This window comes from Sceloporus occidentalis, unplaced genomic scaffold (genome assembly GCF_023333645.1).
Source record: "Sceloporus occidentalis isolate IW3139 unplaced genomic scaffold, rSceOcc1.0.p SCAF_3, whole genome shotgun sequence".
Lineage (NCBI taxonomy): Eukaryota > Metazoa > Chordata > Lepidosauria > Squamata > Phrynosomatidae > Sceloporus > Sceloporus occidentalis.
Window position 1 is genome coordinate 115,340,700 of NW_028316983.1, and position 24,404 is coordinate 115,365,103.

Consider the following 24,404-nt stretch of genomic DNA (forward strand, 5'->3'; position numbering starts at 1 on the left):
TAAAAAAAAAAAAGGTCCCACATTTTTGAACCTTGTCCTCCTTCTCCTTCCCGGCTTGGGAGGAAGCCTCGGGCTGCTCCCAGGCCGGGAAGGAGCGTGGGGGCTGCCTGTCATCACGGCCATCACCGCGGTGGCAAGCGGCCTCCTCCTCGGCCTCGCACAGGCCTTGGAGGACCCCACAGCCGGAGCTCCGACCATGGAGCCGCTTCCAAGGCCTCCAAAGGGGCCTGGGGAGAGCTTCTCCCAAGCCCCAGAGGCCTTGGAGGAGTGCTCCGCGATCGCGGAACCGCTTCCAAGGCCTCCCTGGGGCCTGGGGACAGCTTCTCCCAAGCCCCAGCCTCCAGGCCCTCGCTGGGAGGGGGGTGTCCTGGGGGCGGGGCCAAACTGGGGCAGGACCGTGTGGACCCGCCCCAAACTGGGAAAGTCCCGCCCCCAGGCGGGATATGGCAAGCCTAGTGAGGAGTCATCAGGATGTTGTAGGTTACTACCTCCTGTCACAACTGCTGTTTAGGCCTTATTACACAACATTATTATAGTGCTATATTCCACTTTATCTACTGTGGCAGTATCCTATGGAATTCTGGGATTTGTAGTTTAGGGAGGCCCAGGAGCTCTGTCTGAGAATCCTCTATGCCTCTCCCAAAAGTGCAAATACCAGGATTCCATAGGATGTTGCCGTGGCAGTTAAAGTGGACTATAGTACTATAACAGTACAGTCGGTCCTTCTTATACACGGATTTTTATACACGGATTTAAGCATACACGGTTTGAAAATGTTCCAAAAAAGTATAAATTTACCTTGATGTTCCATTTTTATAAGGGACAGCATTTTGCTATGTCATTATACTTAATGGGACTTGAGCATACACGGATTTTGTTATACACGGGGGATCTTGGAACCAAACCCCAGCGTATAACAAGGATCCACTGTAATATTGTGATAAGGCTTTCATTGGTCTCAGTCCCTCCGCTTCCATGAGCAACAATGTTTTCCTTGAAGGGCTGTTGGCCTGCAAAAACAACGTGTCTGAAGTTCACTGAACACTTACCACTGTTGACAGGACACAACCACCCCTTCTGTATATGCAGTTTTGGAGCTCTTTGAAGGACGCCCTCCAGGACCACTAACATGTGGTATGTGAGGCCGGATACCTTCTTTCTCCTCCCTAAATGCTCAGCATTCATTAAAAACAAACAAATCAATTGCTCCATGATAAGCAAAACAATGCAAAAGTAACTTTAGGAAAAAGCCATAACTGAGTAGTGGAGGACGTTTTCCATGCAGAGGGTCCTAGCTATATTCTTCAAGTAGGGCTGAAAATTCTTGCAGAGGTGTGTGTGACCTGCCAAATGTATTGAATTTGAGTTCCCAGAAGTCCCAGCCAGCATGAACAATGGCAGGGAATTCTGGGAGTGGTAGTTTAAAGAACATCTGGAGGGCCAAAGGTTTCTTACTCTGCTCTAGTCTAGGTAGAGGCTGCAAGATGTAAGGCTGGATTAGATAGACCAGTGAGAGCCAGCCTGATGTAGTGGTTTGAGGGTTGGATTAGGACTCTGGAGACCAGGATTCGATTCCCAGCTCAGCCATGAAATCCATTGGGTGACCTTGGACAAGTCACACTCTCTCAGCCTCAGTGGAAGGCAGTGGCAAACCTCCTCTGAACAAATCTTGCCTAGAAAAACCCATGAGAGGCCTTAGGGCTGCCATAAGTTGGAAACAACATGAAGGCACACAACAAGGAGAATAACAGGCCAGTTTATTTACTTAACATAAGACAGTTTTCTTTTAACAATCTTGAGTGTATTAGGCTGTCTGAATTTATGTTGTGGTTACTCAGCAATCACTCCTGACCCTTTAGTCACCTTACCACAAAATTACTCATGACAGATGTATATATGTATGTGTGTTTAGGCTGTTCATTTATTAAAATATGTCTTTAAACACTGTGTGTCTACAAGCTCCCTGTTTTCACATTTGTTCAATGAGTACACTGCTGTTGCAAGAATTATAGCATTAAGGGACCATTGTCTCCTTTTCCTTCACAATCAGATTTATATAAAGCCTTTAACAACTAAAAGTTTAGTATTCAGTACCCTGCTTGTGAATCAAGATAACAAGTCAAAATAAGAAGTGAAAGTGATATTTTTAAAGTTCATTTCCAGCATAGATTATACATTTCAATCACAGGTCGGGGAAATGCAAAATGCACTCTTGGCTTTCTTGTTGGTAAAAAAAGAACCTTCTTTCTGTTAAAGGGAAACTGTTTCACACATACAAACAGACACAAAGTTCCACTTTTTCATTATTCCCCGAACAGATGGCTGTAAATGTCTGCAGCCATGGCTAATCCTGGCCTTTTCATTAACCCTCTGAGTATTCCTTGCCTAAGAAAACCCTATGAAAAATCCATGGGGTCACCTTAAGTTGACTAGGCACATACACACACAAGAGAAAAACATCTCAAACATCTCCTCGTCTCCTTCACATACTTAGGGGTCGGATTGCAATCTTTCTAGATGTGGGCTAAACACGCCATGCAAGACAATTTGGAACTGCAGGCAGGAAAATGTCTTGTGGCAACCTGGCTTTCCTGAAAATAACAAAGCAAAGAGGAGGGGAAGTTACTACTACAGTAATGTCAAAAGCCTTTTCAGTGGTGGCTCCAAATCTTTGGAACTGCCCATGCTGTGAAATGCATGGCCTCCTCTCTGAGGCATAGTCATCTAGGGCAGTGTAAAAACAGATCGACGACAATGTGAAGTTGAAGGCTTTCATGGCCGGCATCTATATTTTTTGTGGGTTTTTTGGGTTATGTGGCCATGTTCTAGAAGAGTTTATTCCTGATGTTTCACCAGCATCTGTGGGTGAAACATCAGGACTAAACTCTTCTAGAACATGGCCACATAACCCGAAAAACCCACAAAAAACTAAAGATCAATGACACTTTGCTGCCTGAGGACTCAAGTGCACTGATGAGCGGTATAGAAATGTACTACTTGCTATTGCTATTGCTATGGTTGCCTCACTTTGCCTAACATTAGGGCCAGCCTTAGATATACATCTATTAAATATACAAAACACCAAGCCTCAGCCAACCAGCTACTAAAAAACAGTGTCACTTGGGAAACAAGCTAAGGAAGGGACTTTTGCTTCCTCCTCTGGAAACACGTTTGTGTGTTGTATGCCTTCGAGTGGTTTCCAACTTATGGTGACCCTGTAATGGGGTTTTCTTGGGAAGATTTGTGCCAAGGTTTGCCATTGCCATCCTCTGAGGCTGAGAGAGTGTGACATGCCCAAGAGCTTCCATGGCTGAGCTGGGAATCGAACCTTGGTCTCCAGAGCTGTAGTCCGACACTTGGACCGCTACGTCATGCAGGTACATTTGCCATGTTGAAATTGCATGAACATTTGCTTTAGTTTTGGAGGGAAGGGCACCTGCGGGTGAGCCCTTGAGCGGAGTGACAACTCCACTGACCAGATGTGTGCCTGTGTCTCCAAGTATGGAGACCCCATGAATTTTTTAGGCAAGGAATCATCAGAGGTGGTTCAGCCAGCTCCTTCCTCTGAAATATAAGTCACACTCTCTCAGCCCCAGGGGAAGGCAATGGCAAATGTCCTCTGAACTAATCTTGCCAAGAAAACCCCACGACAGGGTTCACCTTGGGGCTGCCATCCAACTTGAAGGCACCCAATTGGCAAGACTGGTTCTTCAGAGGGGTAGGGTTTGCCACTGCCTTCCCCTGAGGCTGAGACAGTGTGACTTGCCCAAGGTCACCCAGTGGGTTTTGGGGTTTTTTTTTGGCCTGAGCTGGGTCTTGGACCCTGGTTTCCAGAGTCCTAGTCCAACACCCAAAAAAAGGCACACACCACCAACAACAAGGCGAAGTTGGTTCTTGGCTGACTCCCCCACAAGCATTGACAGCTCCTTGGTGTAAACACCTAGTAAAGAGGCGAGAGCAGTTCCTGTCCTTACTTTCCAGGAACTCTGGAAGAAAAGGGCGGGAGGAAGGGAACAGCCCCAGCCTTCCTCTTGAAGAAACACGAAACTTTCGTTCATATTCATTACACAGAGCCAAGTTTCTTCGAAGGAAAGACCTTTCCTCTCATATAACACAGTAAAGGCTGTGGCTGCATCCGCACTGGAGAGATAACCCGGTTTGGCACCGCTTTAACTCTGTGTCTGGCTCAAGGCTATGGAATTCTGGGAGTTGGAGTTTGTTGTGTGTAGGCTTGAGCCAGACAAAGAGTTAAAGCGGTGCCAAACCGGGTTATTCCTCCAGTGCGGATGCAGCCTAGCTGCTCAGCCTTGACCAGACATGTCCTCCTTTTCCAGGACACGTCCTCCATTCTAGCCTTTCTGCCCCAAAGCCTGGCTAAGAAGCATGGGTTCTCTATTTCTGTATATAGGAGTGTTTTGAGCATTGTGTTTGGTCACGTCCTCCATTCTTGGGGTGCTTGGTCCTCCTTCGGGGTTCAAACATCTGGTGGTCACCCCTGAGGGAAAGGGACACACAATTGCTTTACAAGGCTTTCCTTCTCATTGCAAGACTGAGGGCGACCCCTTTTCTTCTTCTTCATCACCATGTTCTTCATGTTCTTCTTTCTCACAGAGCCCCCAACCATGTTTACTCAAAACCCCAAAGGCTTTTCTTTCTCTCAGACAACTGGGGCTTCCCTTCACACACAAAAGGGGGCCTCATTCCTGAAAAGGACCTTGCGAGGTGTGTGTCTATGAGGGGTGTGTTGTTGTTGTTGTACATGCATGTGTCTAAGCAGAGGCTGGATGGCCATCTGTCAATGGGGATGCTTTGATGGAGAGTTCCTGTATGGCAGAAGGGGGTTGGACTGGATGACCCTTGGGGGTCTCTTCCAACTCTACGATTCTATGAGACCCCAAGAGGGAGGGGTGGGATAATGTAGGGACATGACCAAACAAAAGCTCAATACACGCATTAATGCTTCTTAGTCCTGCTCAAAATGGAGGACCTTTGGGGATTCCTCCTGGGCAGAAGGTGTTGAAATGGAGGACTGGTCCTGTAAAAGGAGGACGTCTGGTCACCCTGTGTTGTTGTTGTTGCTGCTGCTGCTGTTGTATATGCTATTGTATATCCATGTAAAGGGGCTCCCCCCATCTTTAGAGGAACGACACGTCCTCACAAAGGACCAGGTACCACAATATGGAGGACCTTCCAGGAGGACATGACCAAACAAAAGCTAACAACACTAATGTAAATGCAAACATCCATGCTGCTTAGCCAAGCTCAAAATGGAGGACCATTTGGGAATCAGAAGGCGTTGAAATGGAGGACTGGAAAAGGAGGGTGTCTGGTCACCCTGTGTGTGTTGTTACTGTTGTTGTATGAGGGAATGAGCCCCAAGTTGAAGAGAGGAGCCCCTTCTTTCGCTCCCCTTGGCTCTCCTGCCAATGGTCACTGCCCACTCCCCCTCTTTCCCTCCCCTTTGTCCCTCTGTCACCCAATGAACAGAAGCCATGCTCGCTCCCCCCTCCCTCTTTCTCCTCCTGGAAGTGGCCAATCAGGGCTCAGGGAGGGGGGGGGGCTGGCACTGGGCAGCCCTATAAAAGGGGCAGCCGGTAGCCTTGAGCAGCCAGAGCTGAGCATGGAGTGAGCCAGCAAAGGACTGAACCTCTACATCACTGCATCTCTCTTTCTCCTCCTGAGCCATCTTTCCCTCCCACCAAGGTACCCAAAACAAAGGGGGGCTCATGGGGTGGGGGGATGCTAAGAAAGGGATGGGAAAGTGGGGAGGGGATCCTGGCTGGTGCCCCCTTGTGGGCTCAGACTCTGGGGAACTGGCCATGGCTGGGTCAGTCTGGCCACTTTGGTGGAACAAAAGGCAGCAGCAGCAGCAGCCCTAGGCTCTGCGCTTTGGGAGAGGAATGGGATGGAGAAGGAACAGGGGCAATGGAGGAAGAAGCATGGCTCAGTTCCATTTCAAGGGCTGCTTCTGTGGCTTTTTAGTTGCACTGTGCTTTTAGACTGCAAGCCGCCTCGAGTCCCAGTTTTTTAGAGGGGAAGAGGGGTACAAATAATAATAATAATAATAATAATAATAATAATAATAATTTATTATATTTGTTTGTACTCAGCCTCCCCCTGCCAATTGGGACTCCAAGCAACTTACTGTCTAAAATTATTATTATGATCCCTGTTGTTTGTACCCGACTTTATCTCAAAATTGGGATCCAAAGTGGCTTACAGTCTATGAAATTATTACTATTGTTAGTATTATATTTATTTGTACCCCAGCTTTCCCCAAAATTGGGACTCAAAGTGGTTTTCAGTCTAAAATTATCATCATCATTATTATCAATATCATCACTATTGTTATGTTTATTGGTTCTCCACTTTCTCCCCCAGAATTGGGACTCAAAATGGCTTACGGTCTAAAATTATTATTATTATTATTATTATTATTATTATTAATTTTAATTGTACCCCACTTTCCCCCAAAATTAGGACTGAAAGGTAGCTTTCAGCCTAAAACTATTTTTTTTGTTTTTATTATATTTATTTGTACCTTGCTTTCCCCCCAAAATAGGGACCCAAAGTGGCTTACAGTCTGTAAAATTATTATTATTTTGAGTATTATATTTATTTGTACCCCAGCTTTCCCCAAAATTGGGACTGAAGGTGGCTTACAGTCTAAAAGTATTACTATTATTGTCATCATCATCATCATTACTATTATATTTATTTGTACCCTACATTCCCCCCAGAATTAGGACTCAAAGGGGCTTACAGTCTAAAATTATTATTATTATATCTGTTTGTACTCTGCTTTCCCCCCCAAAATTGGGACTCAAAGTGTCTTACAGTCTTAAGAGCACAGTGCAACTAAAAACTTACAAAAGTGATAAAATAATTAAAATGGAATTAAACTGTTATAATATTAAAACAGATCATTTGTTTAAAAATAGAATACAATTTAAAAAGATAAAAGCACTTAAAAACCATACACTTTAAAATAATACAGCGACACTCTCAGGATGCAGCTAACTATTTCTAAATCATGCTGTAATTCTTCCTCTTCCATCTTCTCCTGAGATACACTCATTAAAGGGAGATTGTTGAATTTTGATTGCTTTTAATGTCCAGGTGTGTGTGTGTGTGTGTGTGTGTGTGTGTGTGTGTGTGTGGTTTCCCAACAAAGCATTTCTGATTTACAGAATCCTAGTGTTGGAAGAGACCCCCAAGGACCATCCAGCCAAACCCCCTTCTGCCTTGCAGGAACACACAAAGCACTCCTTGTGACTGATGGCCATCCAGCCTCTGTGTAAAAACCTCCAAAGAAGGAGACTCCACCATGCTCCAAGGGACCAGGTGTAATCGCTGCCAAGGAGGACAAAGCACTGTTAAACAGAGGGCCTCTGAGGGGTAAATTGAGGACATGACCAAAACAGAAGAACACTCATAGAAAAGTAAAATTCATGCTTTTTAGTCATGCCCAACAGAGAGGACATGATGGAATTCCTCCTGGACTGGAGGTTGAAATGGAGGGCATGTCTTGGAAAAGGAGGATGCTTGGACACCCTGGACTTATGGTGACCCTATCACAGGGTTTTCTTGGCAGGTTTCTTCAAAGGGGTTTGCCGTGGCCATCCTCAGAGGCTGAGAGAGAGTGACTTGCTCAAAGTCACTCCAGTGCTTTCCATGGCTGAGCAGGGATTTGAATCCTGGTCTCCCAGTGTCCAATGCTCCAATCACTACAACACACTGGCTGAGGGTCCTACATTTCAGCCCTCTGTCCAGGAGGAATTCCAAAATGCCCTCCATTTCAAACATGACTGAGAAGCATGAGTTTATATGAGGGTTTTTTAGCTTTTGTTTGGCAATGTCTTACATTTTTCTTGAATGTCCTCCATTTTGTGCTGTCTTGTCCTCCTTCGCAGTGAGGACATCTGACTGCCCTGCATTGGCTCTCCTGATTTCCAATTCTCAGTGACCAAATCAGTGAAAGAGGGCTCTGGGTTTCTTCTGGATGCAAAATAGGAACTGTGTGACTCTCTTTTTGCTCTGTGTATGTATGTATTGTTTACCTGCCTAAATATCCTAAAGGAACCAGGTTCCCTCTGGTCTTGGAAGTTAAGCAGGGTTAGCCCTGGTTAGTACTTGGATGGAAGACTACTAATGAATACCAAGTGCTGTAGGCAAAATTTCAGACGAAGGAAATGGCAAAACCACTTCTGACTATTCCTTGCCTAAGAAAACCCTATGAAATTCATGGGGTCGCCTTAACTCTACAGGCAACTTGAAGGCACATGCAAACAAATGTATCTATTGCGAGAGGATGCCTTTTCAGAAACACAGATTTCTCCAGCCTTGTCCTTTCTGTCTTGCCTTATCAGTCTCTTGTTTTTGAAGGCACAGCCCTATTGAATCTGGTTGCTTTTCAAAGCAAGAAGGATCCCTAAAAAACAAGAGTGCAAATAGCCTGGGAGTTAGATGGGAATATTTTTCTCCTAATGGCTTTGGGGAATGATCTGGGGCCAGAGAGGAAAAGGCAGCAAGGATCACATTTCATCATTCATCACAACAAAAAAGAGGGGGGAGGGAAGAGAATGACACCCCTTTCTTTCAAAGGTGGACCTAGATTTGGGAATGAAACTGCTGGTTGGAGAGACTGGATAGGCTATAGAAACTCTTTCCAGGGACCTGACCAGACTGCCTTTTGAGGATATAGGTTTAACTATAATAAGTTAAAGGAATAAAAACAGTGGGAGTGTTATGGGAAGGGTGTGTATGTTCTTATGTGCATTCATGCACACTGTTTCACACATTTTTAAAATGTGCAGGTAAACCACTGCATCTTTATAGTAGGATAATCTTTGTATTACACCCAGCTCATGTTGCATGTCATTATTTTTGAAGCTGTTGTAAAGGGCGCACCTGAGCATGGACAGTGTGGTTGTGACAACCACCTATATCAATGAGCAGCTGTTATTGGCTCCAACTGTCCTCTAGTGTACACAGGTTTTACTTCTCATGTGAAATGGTCCATTAAGATGGAGAAGCCAGGAAACAAATGTTTCCTAAAGAGTCCAGCTGTCTCTGATTGAAAAGAATAGTGATCACTACATGTAATGTATAGCGTCTGTCTGTGTATTAGTCAGCAAATATGCAGGACTTGTTACTTGGGAGGAGGGAATAGTGGCACTAGAATGTTATCACTCCATGGAAATTGGTTAGTCGACTTTTCATTTGGTGTATGTAAAGTAAAATGAACAATCCAAAATTTGAGGAAAGGGGTTTAGATGATCCAGACCTCCGTGGAAATCTCGCTGTTAGGGACCAGTGAAAAACTGACAACATTCATTCGCAGTTTGGTATTTTTCTGGATAATTGTTGCCTGTATTAATGCCGTATAATTAAAAGTTAGAAAACAAAAAGATAGAAGGATATATATATATAGCTGAAAATTCATTTTTATCTAAGGATAATGGGCAATACATACAAGTCTGCCTTCATTATTATAACCACTAGTCAGTGAGGATTCATGTTTTTTTCCTTTAATGTGGACTTGATGAGCCAGTTATTAAATTATGCCAATAGCACTGCATGCATATGTGCCCACTACACTTGATTCTTTCTGCCTCACAAAAGGTTCAGCATAACTCAGAGGACTGCACAGCTTTGCATGTATGAGTGTTATCGCCGCAATAACAATTTTAGTAGCTTAAGTGCCAAATTACATTGTTGGAGAGGGGTGGCAAAATCAATCTGTTCTTGTTTGACTATATCTGAATGATAAAACATTCTGGTTACATTTATCTTTTTACATTTTTAAGTGTAACTACAAAAACTTGGCACAGTGCAATTAAAAATAAAAGCACTAATTACAGCAGTTGCAAACACATGTTGTGACAGCATAAATCTCTTGTCAACAAAAGCTCATGCCATAATAAATCAGTCTTTTTAAGGTGCTGGAAGGCTCTTTATTTTTGCTTTATAAGAGACAACATTAAGGGCAAGTTAGGTGAATGGAGACCAAAAAAAAGCAATACAGAATTATTCAGTGCATTATACAATTGCAATCCTAGGAAACATTCAAGGCGGTGTCAAACATTGTCATGCTTGATACGCACTTTCACACTGTCAGTACACAAAACAGGATTTCAAAATGTATGTTTTTGGAGGACCATTAAGTTTCTAGCGTTTCATGGTGAATTTTTTAATTACCAAAAATGAACAATTATTCCATTTTCTAGAGCATAGAGATCTTTTGGGAGGTGTTGTATAAGCTACATTTGAATGCTGAATCTTTTTAAAAGGGAGTCACACTCCTCTGCTAGGATGTTTCTAAATCTTTTAGAGGCTCTCTATGGCTGCTTGCTTTTTTTTTTCTTTGTAGGCTTGGCAAATGTATTCTCTCCTGCTTAAAGAGTGCTGTACAATTCCAGATAGGAAAATGTCACACTTATGGTCTTGGCTTGGGAGTGATAAAAGGGCCACTGAACACCAGGGAGCAAACTTTTTCTTCCATGTGAATTTTCTGTCTCTGTAAATTTGGTACAATGGAAAATATCCCGCAAACACTCTAATTACACTTTAGAACACGAAAACATTTCACAGTGAGCCTCTCTGAAAACTACTTCTTTATACAATAGGTATCACTTTTCCACTGCCGGGTATATCATGTTACAGGTATGAGAACAACACATTCTTTGATTGGATTCAAAGATGCTAAAAATAGCATGAGCAGCATTGCCAGTTTACAGTGCAGAGTTGAATTTGGTTTGAATATGAACAACTGAACTGGATCATCTAGGAACTCCAGTCACAAGAGGAATCAAGGCGGGTGCTGATGAGGTCCATATGCTAAGCAACACTCATACAAACATGCATTCACCGCTACATGGCTTTGTTACTATAGTTACCCTGTGTGTTGCCTTGCTAGGCTTTTCTCTTATAAGTATTGAGAGTTTGCACATGTTTCCCAATGAAGTTAAAAGACCTTAAGTTGATTGTTAAGACTATCCTACCCTAGTATATTTTTGCCAGTAAAATGAGTTACTGTTATTTTCCCAAGCATGATTTGAAAGAGTGCTTATTGCATAGTAGTAAAATGCCCAGGAATGGTGAAATGCAAGTGTGTGCAAAAGGAGCACCAGCTTCTGCTATGATCTTGGAGGGCATATCTGCAGTATCCTCCAACATTGTACCCAAGTAGAGCATTCTTCTTCCCCTTCCCCCAGTTAATAAAGCCGTCTCCCATTTAGGTGGGATGGAGATTTAAGCCTATTTATTCCTCATGATCTCAGGCATTAAGAATGAGACCTGCCATCCTGTCTTCACAGCCCCAACTGGCTTTTCTTTCTTGGTCACATTGGAAGTGTCATGGAATGTAGAGAAACAGCTTTTATTATGAAGAGGAAACTTGTTGTCACTGCCTCAAAGGATTTTAGGTTGAGACAGGGATGTTAGCTTGAAGGTTGCCCAGAGCCTTATTCATTATAGTTTCTATGACCCTCTGGAAATCATTCCAATTGAGGCATACATGATTTTTTGTCTCTCCTGACCCTTTAGGAAGGAAATGAAAACGTTCCCATTTATGCAGGCTTTCAGGGTGTTAGATTGTTTGCTTTTTTGAACTTTTTAATCCAGAACTTTATCTTATTTTTAGGTTTTATTGATGAGGTGAAATAATACTCTAAATGGTCTAAAAAAGCGAATACAGATCAAAGTGTTTGCTTCTGCCTTCATTGAAATTCCTCAAAATCACCTTAACTAACAAAAGAGTAACATTTTAGACAGAATGTAGGCCTGTGACTCTTAACATCATCATCTTTTTCCTCCTGTATAATTTTAAACATCTTTGCCTGATGAAGAAGCCAGTGAAGTTTTGAAAGCTTGCATAATGCATTTTAGACCCTGGAGTTGGCATCGCTGCTTGTGGATTTTGTTGTATTTTGTGGCTTGGCCAACAGTGTTGCCCTTGAATATGTTTAGGGAGGTATCTCCATTGTGTACATATGCCCTGGTTTAAATAATTGGATACTAGTGTGTGTTATCTATTAGTTAGTTTCCTATTAGACTAGATCCATTGAATCAATTTTTGAATGTTGAGTGAACACATAAGTAAATCCAGTTGATTCAGTGGCACTGTTGTAGTCAAGATTAACAACAGGAGTTAAGACAAACTGTCCAGCTTCTCTTCTTTAATGGCATCATTGCTTAGCTAGAAAATCTTTGTTGTATCATCAGAAGCAGTGACTTAAGATCAATTGACCCAACCATATTACTCATGTAATCAGCTGGGGTTCTAATCAAATGTATATCAACCATCAAAGGTATGTAAATGTGCTCAGGCTGGAAGCCCAGAGCTTGAGTGGCCCACTTTCAACATATGACCCATTTAATAGTCCATCTGTATAGTAGGGGGCTAATATTTCAGCCCTCCGTGGCTTTCAGAAGTACCAGGATGATTTGGAGCAGCTGCAGAATTTGCTCATGGACTCTAATAAGGTCTAAAGAGTTTCTTGGTAAATCAGGTCAACAGAATCTGTCTGTACCTAAATCACATCTGTGGAAGTATCTGATTACCTTTGGCAAGAGTCCCTTTGGAAATTTTCATGTACATTTCCTGCCCCCTCCCCTCTTGCTCATTGCAGGTCTTGAGGAGGACTTCTGCAGCCATGGCCACCTCTGCAAGTTCCCACTTGAGCAAGGCTATAAAACACATGTACATGAAGCTGCCTCAGGGAGACAAGGTGCAAGCTATGTACATCTGGATAGATGGGACTGGCGAGTTTCTGCGTTGTAAAACCCGGACACTGGATCATGAGCCCAAGAACCTTGAAGGTAAGTATGGATGTCTGTGGCAGGGTCTACCCTGTACATTATTTATTTGGGAGATGAAAGATGACAGGCAGTTAATCTTGTCTGCTTGTGAGAATTGCAAGACCCTCTTTCTGGCTGTGTTGTGGTCACGTTCCCTGATTTCTGGCCAAGAACTACCAATTCATAGAGCTTGAAAAAAAAACTTGAGGGTTTTTTTTCCTGGACAACAACTGCAGGAGTCCCCTAGCTGGGTTGTCCATTGGCCTTGCTGTCTGGAAGTTGTCCAAAAATAACTTATTTCAACCTTAGGCAATCCAGCTAATGACTTTCTTCTTGTTCTGGGGAGAAGGACAAAGAACCTCCATTGGACATTGTCCCTTTGGGTAGAAGATAGCAAACACCGGGTTTTATCAATTCGTTATGCTGAGTTCTTTCTGGCTCAAGTGAAGTAAACTAGAACTTTATGCTAGCGCTTCAGTGTTTTCAGAATTAATTTGCAGTCCTAGCCATACTTACCTGAGAATAAGCCCCACTGAACACAGTGGAGTTTACTTTGGTGTAAACATGCATAGGCTGGCACTACTCACCAGGCAAATAGTAAATTATCTAGTGTTGAAATGGATTTTCTGCCATTGTTTAGCTCCTTTATCTTCCAAGCTCTTTAGGTGAATTCAGCTTTGGGAATAGTAAAGGCATTTGGCTAGATGACCACTTTTAACTTAAATTCCTCAATGCAGTTCAGCCAAAATGGCTGAAAAGAATTTATTTAAAACCCTACACTTCAACTGTACTGATTTGGGGGGGGGGGGGAGATAGACATGGATTATTTAAAGCTTTTATGAGCTGATGCCCAGTATGTAGTGCAGTCTTAAAATGTCTTGTCAGAAGAAATCTGAGTGTGTGCAGGTGGACTTGTAAATGCACGTACAGGCTGTGACATATATACAGACTGAGAATGGGCCTCTTTGAATCAGTGGGACTTACATCTGAGTAGACTTGTTTAAGACTGCTGTTAATATCTCATTTTCAAAGAGCTCCATCCATTCTTCCCTGCTATTTAACAGGTTTCTCGCTTCTAAAACATTAATTTTAGCTTGAGAATTGTATTACCCTCCAAATGTTATGAGACTGCAAATCTCGGCAAGACTAGCCAGAATCCCAGCACAGCTAGTCAGTGGTAAGAAATTACAGGAGTTACAGACTTAACAATAGTGGGGAAGACTGTGCATTTCCCAGTTCCAACCCTGCTCTACTTGATGCTACCTCTCATTCTACCCTTTTTCTATGAAGGCTTTGAAAATACCTGTCCCCCAACCTTTTCAGTTGAAATGGAGCCTTTCCACATTCCATTTTCTATGGGATAGTCTCCTGTGCAGGATAAAGCTAAATAGCCAACACCACATCAATAAATAACAATTTGCTGTCCTTCCATGTCACTGAAAACCAACTGCCTCATATCACCAGTCTACTTTTTGCTGGGCAAGACCTACAGTGATAAGACTGCTCCTCTTTATATACAGTTGGATCTCTGTATCCATGGATTTGACATTTTATATAAAGGACACCATTTTACTATGCCATTGTATTTAATGGGATTTGAGCATCCATAGATTTTAGTATCCACAGAGGTTCCTGCAACGAAACCCCAGCAAATAGCAAGGGCCCACTGTACACAGCTTTTGTGCTGGGCTTTGTCCCCAGTCTCACTAAAAAGAGCTAGGCTCTATTCGTTGCTTCATGATCTGATTTTTAAAAAAGTTCCATGGATGATAGTCTTACTTAAAGTAAGTTGCTGGGAGGAAGGGTATTTAGAACAAATGGTAATTTAAAAAAGAGTAAATATTTCTAAGGTTTGAACCCCTCCTTGGCCTTGGAAAACCCACTGGGTGACCTTGGGTAAGTCACACACTCTCAGCCTCTGAGGAAGTTAGTGGCAAACCACCTTTGAACAAATCTTGACCAAACAAACCCCCTTAGGATCAGCGTAAGTTGGAAACAAATTGAAGGTAAACAACAACACATTTGCTAACCTCTGCATAGATTTTTGTAGATCTGTCTACATGAATTCATGTTAATCCATTTAGAATCCATCTAGTAAACAAGGTAGATGAGCAAGAGACTCATGTATGCATCTGTTATATACAAACTTTTGCATGGTCCAGATGTGTGTGGAGCTGTGATCTGAAATAGTCCTTTCATTACCTGTTTTCAGAAAGACGTTACCAGCTTGCTTAGTATTGAATATTGTTTGGCTAGGGTGGATTAAGAAGAGGGAGGGAAGAAATCAGAACTGCAGAGTATACAACTGCAGGCATCCCAACACAATAAATAGCATTAGGATTTCTTCAGTGGTTGCCATGGAGCTGGCCAGAGGTGGTTATGAAACCAATTCAGCATGTGTGATCAGTTAGAAGTATTTAGTTTGTGTGCTTTGTTTTTATTCTGGAAAAGTGACTGGCACTGCTTGGTTAAATCATTTCGCCACCTCAAGCATATGAAAGGGATAAAGTTGGTTGGATGGATTAACCACTTTAATTCCATTTCAAATATGCTTCTATGCATCCTAATTCTCTCCCCTCCCCAATATGTGTGAGGTGCTGAGTTTGGTTGTGCAGTCATATGTTCTGCACTATTAATGGAAGTTTTACAACAAAATATAAATCCTATGCAATTTGGTAGCATGCAGTTCTTGAACATATATATATATATATATATATATATATATATATATATATATATATTGTACTCCATGCTCCTTTTTGGTGGAGCTGTAATTATTTGGTAAAGAGTAATGTGGAAGCAAGATATGAAAACATGTGAGAAAGTAAAGAAATGTGTCATGGGACAAGCACAGAAATTCCAGCCCAGATGGTTTGGGATTGCTTTAAAACACTGGGTAGTATTTGCAAATTCTCCTGAAAACATTCCATACTGAGATTATGAACACTGAGGTTCTTGACAATCCTTGTTCTGTGCCACATGGCAGACATGCCTATCCAGAATTTTTTTAACTGTTTAACAAATTGTTGTTATGACATAGCTGCATCAGTATATTCCTGTGGAAATGCACTTCTGCACAGAGATATCCAGTGCACCTTTGCACAGAGATATCCAAAATAAATGCTTAGACTATCTGACAGTGATAAGACATTAGACAATGGGCTTTTAGTTTCTCTGTTTTAGAGACCAATGGCACCTGCTGCTTCAGAGTTAATTTCATATATGGAAGTTTCTTCTATATAGATAATTTCTCTGTATACAGTTCATTAGTCTAATAATTTCTTCATGAGGAGTCCTAATTATTTCACAGTGGCAGGAGTCACGATAGGAGCAGTGTCAATTCACACAAAATCCTTTTTCCTAAGTTTCTGAGAAACAGTGGGATCCCATGCCTCTTCTTCTGTTTCCAGATTTACCAGAATGGAATTTTGATGGCTCCAGCACCTTCCAGTCCGAGGGCTCCAACAGTGATATGTACCTTGTGCCATCTGCCATGTTCCGGGACCCTTTCCGCAAAGACCCCAACAAGTTGGTTCTCTGTGAGGTCTTAAAGTACAACCGCAAGCCTGCAGGTGTGTTCCAGCCTCTTTCACTTTAATGTCTTCTCTATCCTGGCAGGAAAAGCAGAGAAAGCATTGGGCAGAATGAAGAAGAACTGAAACTGAGTATGTCTAAAGTTCATGGACATTAACATATAACATTGGCAGCTATTAGTCCTGATTGCTGCCTGAAACTTCTCTGCTCAGAGTACAAGATACCATCTGATAGCTATCTTGTTTTTTTTTAACTCAGAGGTTCTTGCACACATTGTAATTACCACATGGATTCTGTGGTAATGATGTTTTTTTTTAAAAGAAAGCAACTGCTAGTCACAAAAGGAGCTCTTCTTGCTGCCACTTGTGAGCAGTGTCAGTCAATATGTTTCAGTCTGAGCCAGCATGGTGGTGTTCTTTGAATGTTGGACTATGACTCTGAGATCAAGGTTTGAATCCCCAGTAAGCCATAGAAATCTGCTGAGTGGCCTTGAGCAAGTCCCACTCTCTGAAGCCTTAGAGAAAGGCAAAGGCAACCACTCTCTGAACACATCTTGCCTTAGGTCTGCCATAAGTCAGAAACAACTTGAAGGCGCACAACAACAGTGTTTCACTTCAACTCTAGATAAAATCTCCCCCTGTCACTTGACAGAATACTCTAAAATAGTGGCTTTCAATGTGGTTTTATACCCTCCTCACTATTACCATCTGGTAAATGACCTTCCAAATTTATTGTCATGTAATTTGACATTGTCTCCTTTTGCTGCTCATGCAACATGAAACATACAGATTTCTGGTCCATTAATCAGCTAAAATATTTTCAAGTTTTTAATCTCATGTAAGATTCAAACATGTTATAATCCACCTGTTATGCAACAGTGTTGTTGCAATTAATTGTATCAATGTAGTAATGCAGTAATTCTGAACCGGCAGTTATATTGGTACTGGGGCAAAATAAGAATACAGTACAAGAAATTATCTTGGTATATCAACACAAGTCCAGTCCAACATTTCTTTTCTAATAAGAGTGAGCCAAGTGCCTATGGAAGTTTGTGAGCACAGCGTGTGAAGCCAGTAAGCCTTTTATCTCTCTTCCCCAAACCCACAAGACATTCATTCTTTAAACCATACCAGCTGATCTCTCATCAGCTGGTCTGATGATCACATGCATAGCTTTTACTGTGCATATTGAATATTCTTCTATTCTTTTAACCCTTGCCTCACCTTCTTGAAGGAAAAAAAGACAGAATTCATTAGCATCTCAAAGCCTTATAACTGCAGTAGCCATGGTGACAATGCTGGTTGCCAAGGTAGTGGTTCCTACATTCTCATTAACTGCACCCTTTGCTTGCATGTTGAAGGACTGGAAGGTGCAACTCACAGTGTAGATAAAAACTTTTTGCAATGGCCTTGGGCAGTAATTTTTCCCATGTCCATTCAATCCTCACATGTAAAATGAGGATAATCACTTACCCAGTGAACCATTGTGAAAAAGAATTAATTATAAAGAACAGTAGATGCTCTTGAGTTTTAGAGATTGCTTTGCTGATAAACAATCAGCCCTAACCAATGTCTTGCATAAAGCCTTTACTTAACACTGGATATTTGTCCCTAACTGCCTCTGCTTGCGTTCATCCTTACTTCTGCCCTCTAAGGGGGATACCCATAGTCTGTAAGCCTTTTCAAGCAAGGACTTCTGCTCTTTAGCACTGTGTAGACAAGGGCTGAGGGATCTTTGGTCCGCCAAATGTTATGTGAGAAAACATGCCCACAGGCTTGATGGAGCTGCATGCCAAAACATCTGGAGAGCCTAAGGTTCCTCACCCATGATGCTAATTGATGATGCTATATAAATAATCATTGTTTTTTTCCCTCCCAGAAACAAATCTAAGGTATACCTGTAGGAGGATTATGGACATGGTGTCTAACCAGAACCCCTGGTTTGGGATGGAGCAAGAATATACTCTTCTGGGAACAGACGGACATCCATTTGGCTGGCCTTCTAATGGCTTTCCTGGACCCCAAGGTAAGATTTCAAAGGAGGAAGTCCATTTAAGTTCTTAAATATATAATGATAAATGTGTGCCTTTGAGATGGGAACAAGCCAGGAGGACCCTGGCACCAGTGATGGGGATTTTTGGCAGCAGACAGTGAAATTTTCAGGGCTGAAGTAGATAGGCAAAATGCAAAAGGAGACTACATAATCCATGATAAATGAAATGTTTAAAAGTAAGGAATAAATTCTGCCAAAGCACAAGTGGTCAGAACTAAGGCTGAGTATCCAACATTGCCTGGAATTTTGGTTGCTCCTATGCTGCTCTGTATGGTTACTTGGACCTTGCTGGTGACAAACCACCTAAGAATTCTCCACATGCATCATCACCATCACCATTATCTTGCAGTATCATGCAACTTGCTTGGGGAGACATGATTCTTACCTAAAACATAGTGTGTCCAGTCCACATGGCTTCTTGTAGCTGAAAATTTGTTCTGTTTTTTTTTGTTTTTAATTTTTTTAAGTTCTTTGTGGGTAGGTAGATCTAACTAGAAGTGACCTTCCAACCACTTCTGTTTCACATACAGGGTATGGTGTGGCTGTCCCCAGAGGGTCCTGAGACTGGAACAGTGGTTCTGGAAGCCCACCTGCCCCTTATCTATATGTTGCTGCATTTGAAGGCAAGCCTTCCTGAAGTGATTCACACATACAAGAATTTTGCTGTACTCCTTCTGTGAAGAGTGAAGAGCAATATATAAATATTTAAAATAAATAATAAATGAAGTAATGAGGCATAGTTGGATGCAAGATACAGATTTTAACCAAAGCATTGCAGTAGTAGCTACTGAGGCAGCATCTACTACAGCCCTTTGTAGGCCAAAACAGGACTTAATGCAGGACTGAAAGATGAGTTGGAATTCTTCATTTTCCAAATGTACTTCAGTGGTAGTTCCCAGCTATGCTGAATATACTCCAATTTTAAAATTCAAGTTAGAATTATAGAGTTGGAGGAGACCTCAAGGGTCATGAAGTCCAAACCCCTGCCATGCAGGAATACACAGTCAAAGCATGTGCACATACACACACAACAGATGGCCATCCAGCCTCTGTAGTAAACTATAGAAAAAACCAGTGGTCTAGAATTCCCCCTCCCCTCAAAAGAAATAATCCATATCTGATTTCCCTTTTGCCACGCCGATCCTGTTTGGTGGTTTCCCCTCAATAACTCTAGTATCAGTTTCTGCTGCTGCTCCCCCCCCCCCCTTCCTGGGGAAGTCAAACAGGTGATCCCAAACAGTTCAGGTGGAAGAGTGTGACATCACCCAGCCAGTTTATAGCTGCACAATGACATCTTTGAGGCTTTAAATTCAAGTTAGTTGACAATATGAATGAGTAGGCTATCCTTTTTAACAAGAGTACTGAAAGAATGTGGTTTTTCTACACTGCTTGAAAATATTTGTACAAAAACAAAACTGGAAAAACTCATGGCTAGTGTGACTTCAGCCTTACTTGAAATATAATAGACCAGATGAATGTAATCCTGCTAATGGTTTTTACTTACCCCTTGCAAAGCCTTCATTTCCAAGCATGATGGTTAAAAGATGTGGAAAAAATCATGGACTTCCTTTCCTTCTTGCCCTTTTCTGCAGGTCCATACTACTGCGGAGTTGGAGCAGACAAGGCTTATGGCCGAGACATTGTGGAAGCTCACTATCGAGCCTGCCTATATGCTGGTGTGAACATTGGAGGCACCAATGCAGAAGTTATGCCAGCACAGGTAGCTACTTGAACCAAAACCCTGTCATGAATGCTTTTGTCTCTGCACTGCAGTTCTTTGCATGCTCAGGATTTGGGGGAGAAGAGTGTGAACAGCCTCTTCCAGGGGGCTTTGCATTATGCCAATCCTGAATGGCTCTGCTTTTTTCTTACAGTGGGAGTTCCAGGTGGGTCCTTGTGAAGGAGTTGATATGGGTGACCACCTCTGGATTGCTCGATTCATCCTTCATAGAGTATGTGAAGACTTTGGTGTCATTGTGTCTTTTGATCCCAAGCCCATCCCAGGGAACTGGAATGGAGCTGGATGCCACACCAACTTCAGTACTAAGTCCATGCGAGAGGATGGAGGCCTCAAGTAAGTCCTGTTGCCAACTTGAAAAGTGTCTGATCTTGGAAGTTAAGTAGGATCTGGTCTGGCTAGTACTTGAATGGGAGCCTGCCTTCAAATGCCAGATGCTGTAGGCTGTATTTCAGAGGAAGGAACTGAAAACCATCTCTTACCTAAGCAAACCCTGTGAAATTCATGGGGTCACCTTAAGTTGAGAGACAACTTGAAGACACATACACACAGGAGACAAAAATGGATAGGCCTCCAGGATTAATGTAGCTTCAGATTCTGAGGGGTAGGAAGGACTGGAACCCTACAGAAAAGTAGTTGGTGTGGATTGAAAGCTTCTTTAAATCTTGCAAGTGGAGAACTCACAAATATGAGAGGGCTTAAAATGTCTTTCCCATATTGGGCCTCCAGAGCTGTATATGTACCTGCTGTATTTTACGTATATAGAGGAAAATTTAAAGATGTGATAATGTTCCATCTCATCTCCACATGAAGTCAGGAGCGTTAGCCCTTCATTCTGCTGCATATTTAGATAGGTTGTTTTTGTTTTTTGTTTTTAAAAAAAAGTCCTGTAGTTGCTCTGTGCAACAGCATCCCACTAGCAGCTTAGTGAAGCTGCTGTATAATGTTACAAAGTGGATAACAATGTAAAATCTCCAAGTTCAGGTTACAGCATGCAGACAGAACATTCATGCTAAACAACAAGCCTTTTTGCTTTATGAAGTCTTCACTTTGGCTCCTTATGGATCAGCAGGAGTAATCCAGAGCCAAATGAGTCTCACTCCACCTTTGTATTGATGGGCTGGAAAAATTCCTAGAACTTTTGGGACACAGTAGAAACACAGCTTTCCTTTTTTGGCTTTATTCCTCTGTTCTGTTTTGAACCTGGCTTTGCCTTTGTGGAAAAGCAACAGAGGCATTAATTAGTATGAAATTTCTGGGATCATGTCATCCCACAGTGCCTCTGTATAAGGATTTAAATACATAGCCGTGTTAGTCTGTAGAATCAGTATGTAGAGAGATCATGAAGCACCTTTGAGGCTGACTGAAAGAAATTGGCAGCATGAGCTTTCATAGACTTCACTCTGCTTTCTCAGAAACTCATGCTCCATGTAAGGATGTTATGCCGCTGTCAGCCCCCATGTGCCAGCAGTAATTGGTGGTTTCCATGACAATGGGGCAGTGAATCTGTTCTGCTTTAATCTGAATTTTAAAAGAGCTGTCCAAAGTGCTGAACCTGGTTGGAGGTGGTAGGACTCAGGAATGATCCTCTCCTCACTGCTTTCCCAGAAGTGTATTTACATAATGAACATGCACGCGTGCACACACACTCCTGTGAGAAATCTGGGGTTCTTAGATTAATTTCTTTGACCAAATGCTTAACAGACATTTCTGTGCAGCAATGAAATTGTGATATGCAGGCAATTCTACAGATATAGTCCCCATAGTAACATGCAGTTGAGCAAAATGGTGACTTTTTGATAATGCTATTATCCTCTCCTAGACTCAACAATCTGCTTCTCATCCTTACCACAGGCATATTGAAGAAGCCATTGAGAAGCTGGGCAAGCGCCATCAGTACCACATCCGTGCCTACGATCCCAAAGGGGGGCTGGATAATGCCAGACGCCTAACCGGCTTCCATGAGACATCCAACATTCATGAGTTCTCTGCTGGAGTAGCCAACCGTGGTGCCAGCATCCGCATCCCGAGAAATGTGGGCCAAGAGAAGAAGGGCTACTTTGAAGACCGCCGGCCCTCCGCCAACTGTGACCCTTACGCTGTGACCGAAGCACTTGTCCGCACTTGTCTCCTCAATGAAACTGGGGATGAGCCCTTTGAGTACAAGAACTAAATGGACTTGGTCCTACAGGCACCCCATTCTCTTTCTCATGTCTGTCTTTTCTCTGTTATAGATGTTAATTCTGAGGGCATGAGATACCATATTTGTGCCCCCCTCCCCTAAAACTCACCCTCTCTTTTTCTTCTCATGGGAGGTGGAAGTCTAGTCTTCTTTCAGCATTCATTCTGTCATTTCAGCGGCTGGGAAGAGGAGGAGTGGGCATTAGAAGAAACAAACCTGAATTAACCACTATTTCATGTAATTTGTCTATGTCTTGAAAGAGTTTCAGTAGCTTCCAAAAACAGATAACTCGGTGGAATGGAATAATAGGAAAAACGTATGATCAGGGCCTAATTGCCTCCCTTCCCTCAAGGTTGCCCTTCATGAGACTAGTGAAATGAATGAAAGCACAGTTGTACATCATGTGTCAAATTTTGTAGTGGTTAGAAGTTTGAGCAGTGAGGAAGAGTTCTTCATTCCACCACGAAAGAAATCATGTGGTGATACCATCCACAATGTGGATCCACATGCTGACTCTCTCATGGGCATCTTAATACCCTCATATAAGTAACATAGATGCACTTATCTTTCACCAGAGCTAGATCTGTTGGGCATTCTTGCAAAGAGCAGTCAGTTTTTGTTTCCCCACAGTAAAATTTGCTGTAGGTTGTATTAAAAAGCTGTCAAACACTTGATCTGTTTTTGGGAGCTGTCAGGCTTTCTGATTCTAACACAGACTGAGGTAGGGTTTTTTTTTAATATTTAAATGTCTAAAAACACACACAAATGTGTTGTTTTTTTAAAGGTCCACTGAATCAGCTGTTTGTAGAGAGATTGAGATTGCCTTAGGTTGGTTGCTGAGACTCCGAGATGTAAGGGTCAGAAGGAGAAAAAATTGTTGAGACGAGAGATTAGCTGTGTTTTTCATATCTGAGAGCAGCTTTGATGGTTTGTTAAGAGACAAGGGGCTATCCGTTTACAAGCTTATAAGTTAAAATAGATATTAATTTTTTAATTTAAACTGAAGCCACTGGGCTGTCAGGACAGAGCTGCGTGCGGCTGGCTGCAGCAATAAAGATGCATCTGTGCTTCAAATGAAGAGTTGGCTGGTCAACTTTAATCATGTTATTGACAAGTATTTGGCAGAGGATGGGGTCAGGATAAGGAGCACATTAAAATTTCTAGCAGGATTTGCATGTCAACTAAAGCAGGGCTTTTTGATGAAGAAGGAGGAGGGAAAAAAGAATGGGGAAATGGGTTTTTAGAGATTTTAAATAACACATTTTTAGTTGTCTCTAAAGCTGTACAGTTCTACAGAGACCACTGCTGTTCCTGTAGCTACTTCCTGGTGGTCAAAAATGCCTGCCACTTCTGCCAGGATTCCACTAATAACCATAGGTGCCCTCGGAGGTAATGCTAGCAGGTTCAAACGTTCCGGGATTTTGTATTTTGGCATTTTGGATGGTGCCAATGAGGTTCCGCTGCATTTGGACTTGGAAGTAGGGGGTTTTTTTGTAATAAAAGAAAATTGCAAACCTCATTTTAATCCTCTGTCTCTGTCCTTTCAGTGCTAGGATGTGCATGGTGCTTTTCTTGGTTAATCTGCCATGAATACAGGGGACATGTTTGACAACTAGGTTTGGGGTGTGGCTCATTTGGTTCAGTCTTTCTGAATTGGACAGTCTCCACATATGTTGGCCTGTAACTCACATCATCCCCAGCTGCCATGCTCAATCAATCATTCCCTTTTCAGGATACATAAAGGTCATGCTCTTCCCAGGTTGGTAGTGGTTTGTCCATTATTAACATCTGATATTCTTGTTTCTATACACAGTTGTTGCCCATTGTGGCAAATAAATCCAGGGAGAATCAGTTTGTCATCACTCTGTCAACAGCCTCACTCTACTCTGTCCCTTTGTGGGGTGGGGAGACTTCCAACAACAATCATTGCAGAGCTTACATAAGTTACTTTGGAGTACGGTTTGCTGAGTTCCCCACCCTGCATGACTTATGTCCATGCTGACTGCAAAATTAGGGGAGTTGTTATCCCAGAACTAAGTTTCTTAGATGAGATCATTTGTATTCATGGGTTCTGTCCCCCCGTTACTCCCTTCCCTA

At 42.4% G+C, this 24,404-nt stretch overlaps 1 protein-coding gene across 2 annotated transcripts in view; it reads left to right on the forward strand.

Annotated features, from left to right (window-relative positions):
- Positions 1–23,826, forward strand: part of GLUL (glutamate-ammonia ligase) — a 31,148-nt gene extending 7,322 nt beyond the window's left edge. Inside the window, exons 1-7 of one of the 2 annotated variants that reach the window (XM_089515898.1) lie at positions 5,621–5,703; positions 12,633–12,822; positions 16,212–16,373; positions 18,214–18,360; positions 19,980–20,107; positions 20,262–20,461; positions 21,980–23,826. In XM_089515898.1, the coding sequence (XP_089372024.1) occupies positions 12,657–12,822; positions 16,212–16,373; positions 18,214–18,360; positions 19,980–20,107; positions 20,262–20,461; positions 21,980–22,298 (1,122 nt within the window). In that variant the 5' untranslated portion in view covers positions 5,621–5,703; positions 12,633–12,656 and the 3' untranslated portion in view covers positions 22,299–23,826. Of the gene's footprint in view, positions 1–5,620; positions 5,704–12,632; positions 12,823–16,211; positions 16,374–18,213; positions 18,361–19,979; positions 20,108–20,261; positions 20,462–21,979 lie in introns of those variants that run through there. The other variant, XM_089515897.1, reaches the window with a different exon arrangement.
- Positions 23,827–24,404: the final 578 nt, after the last annotated feature.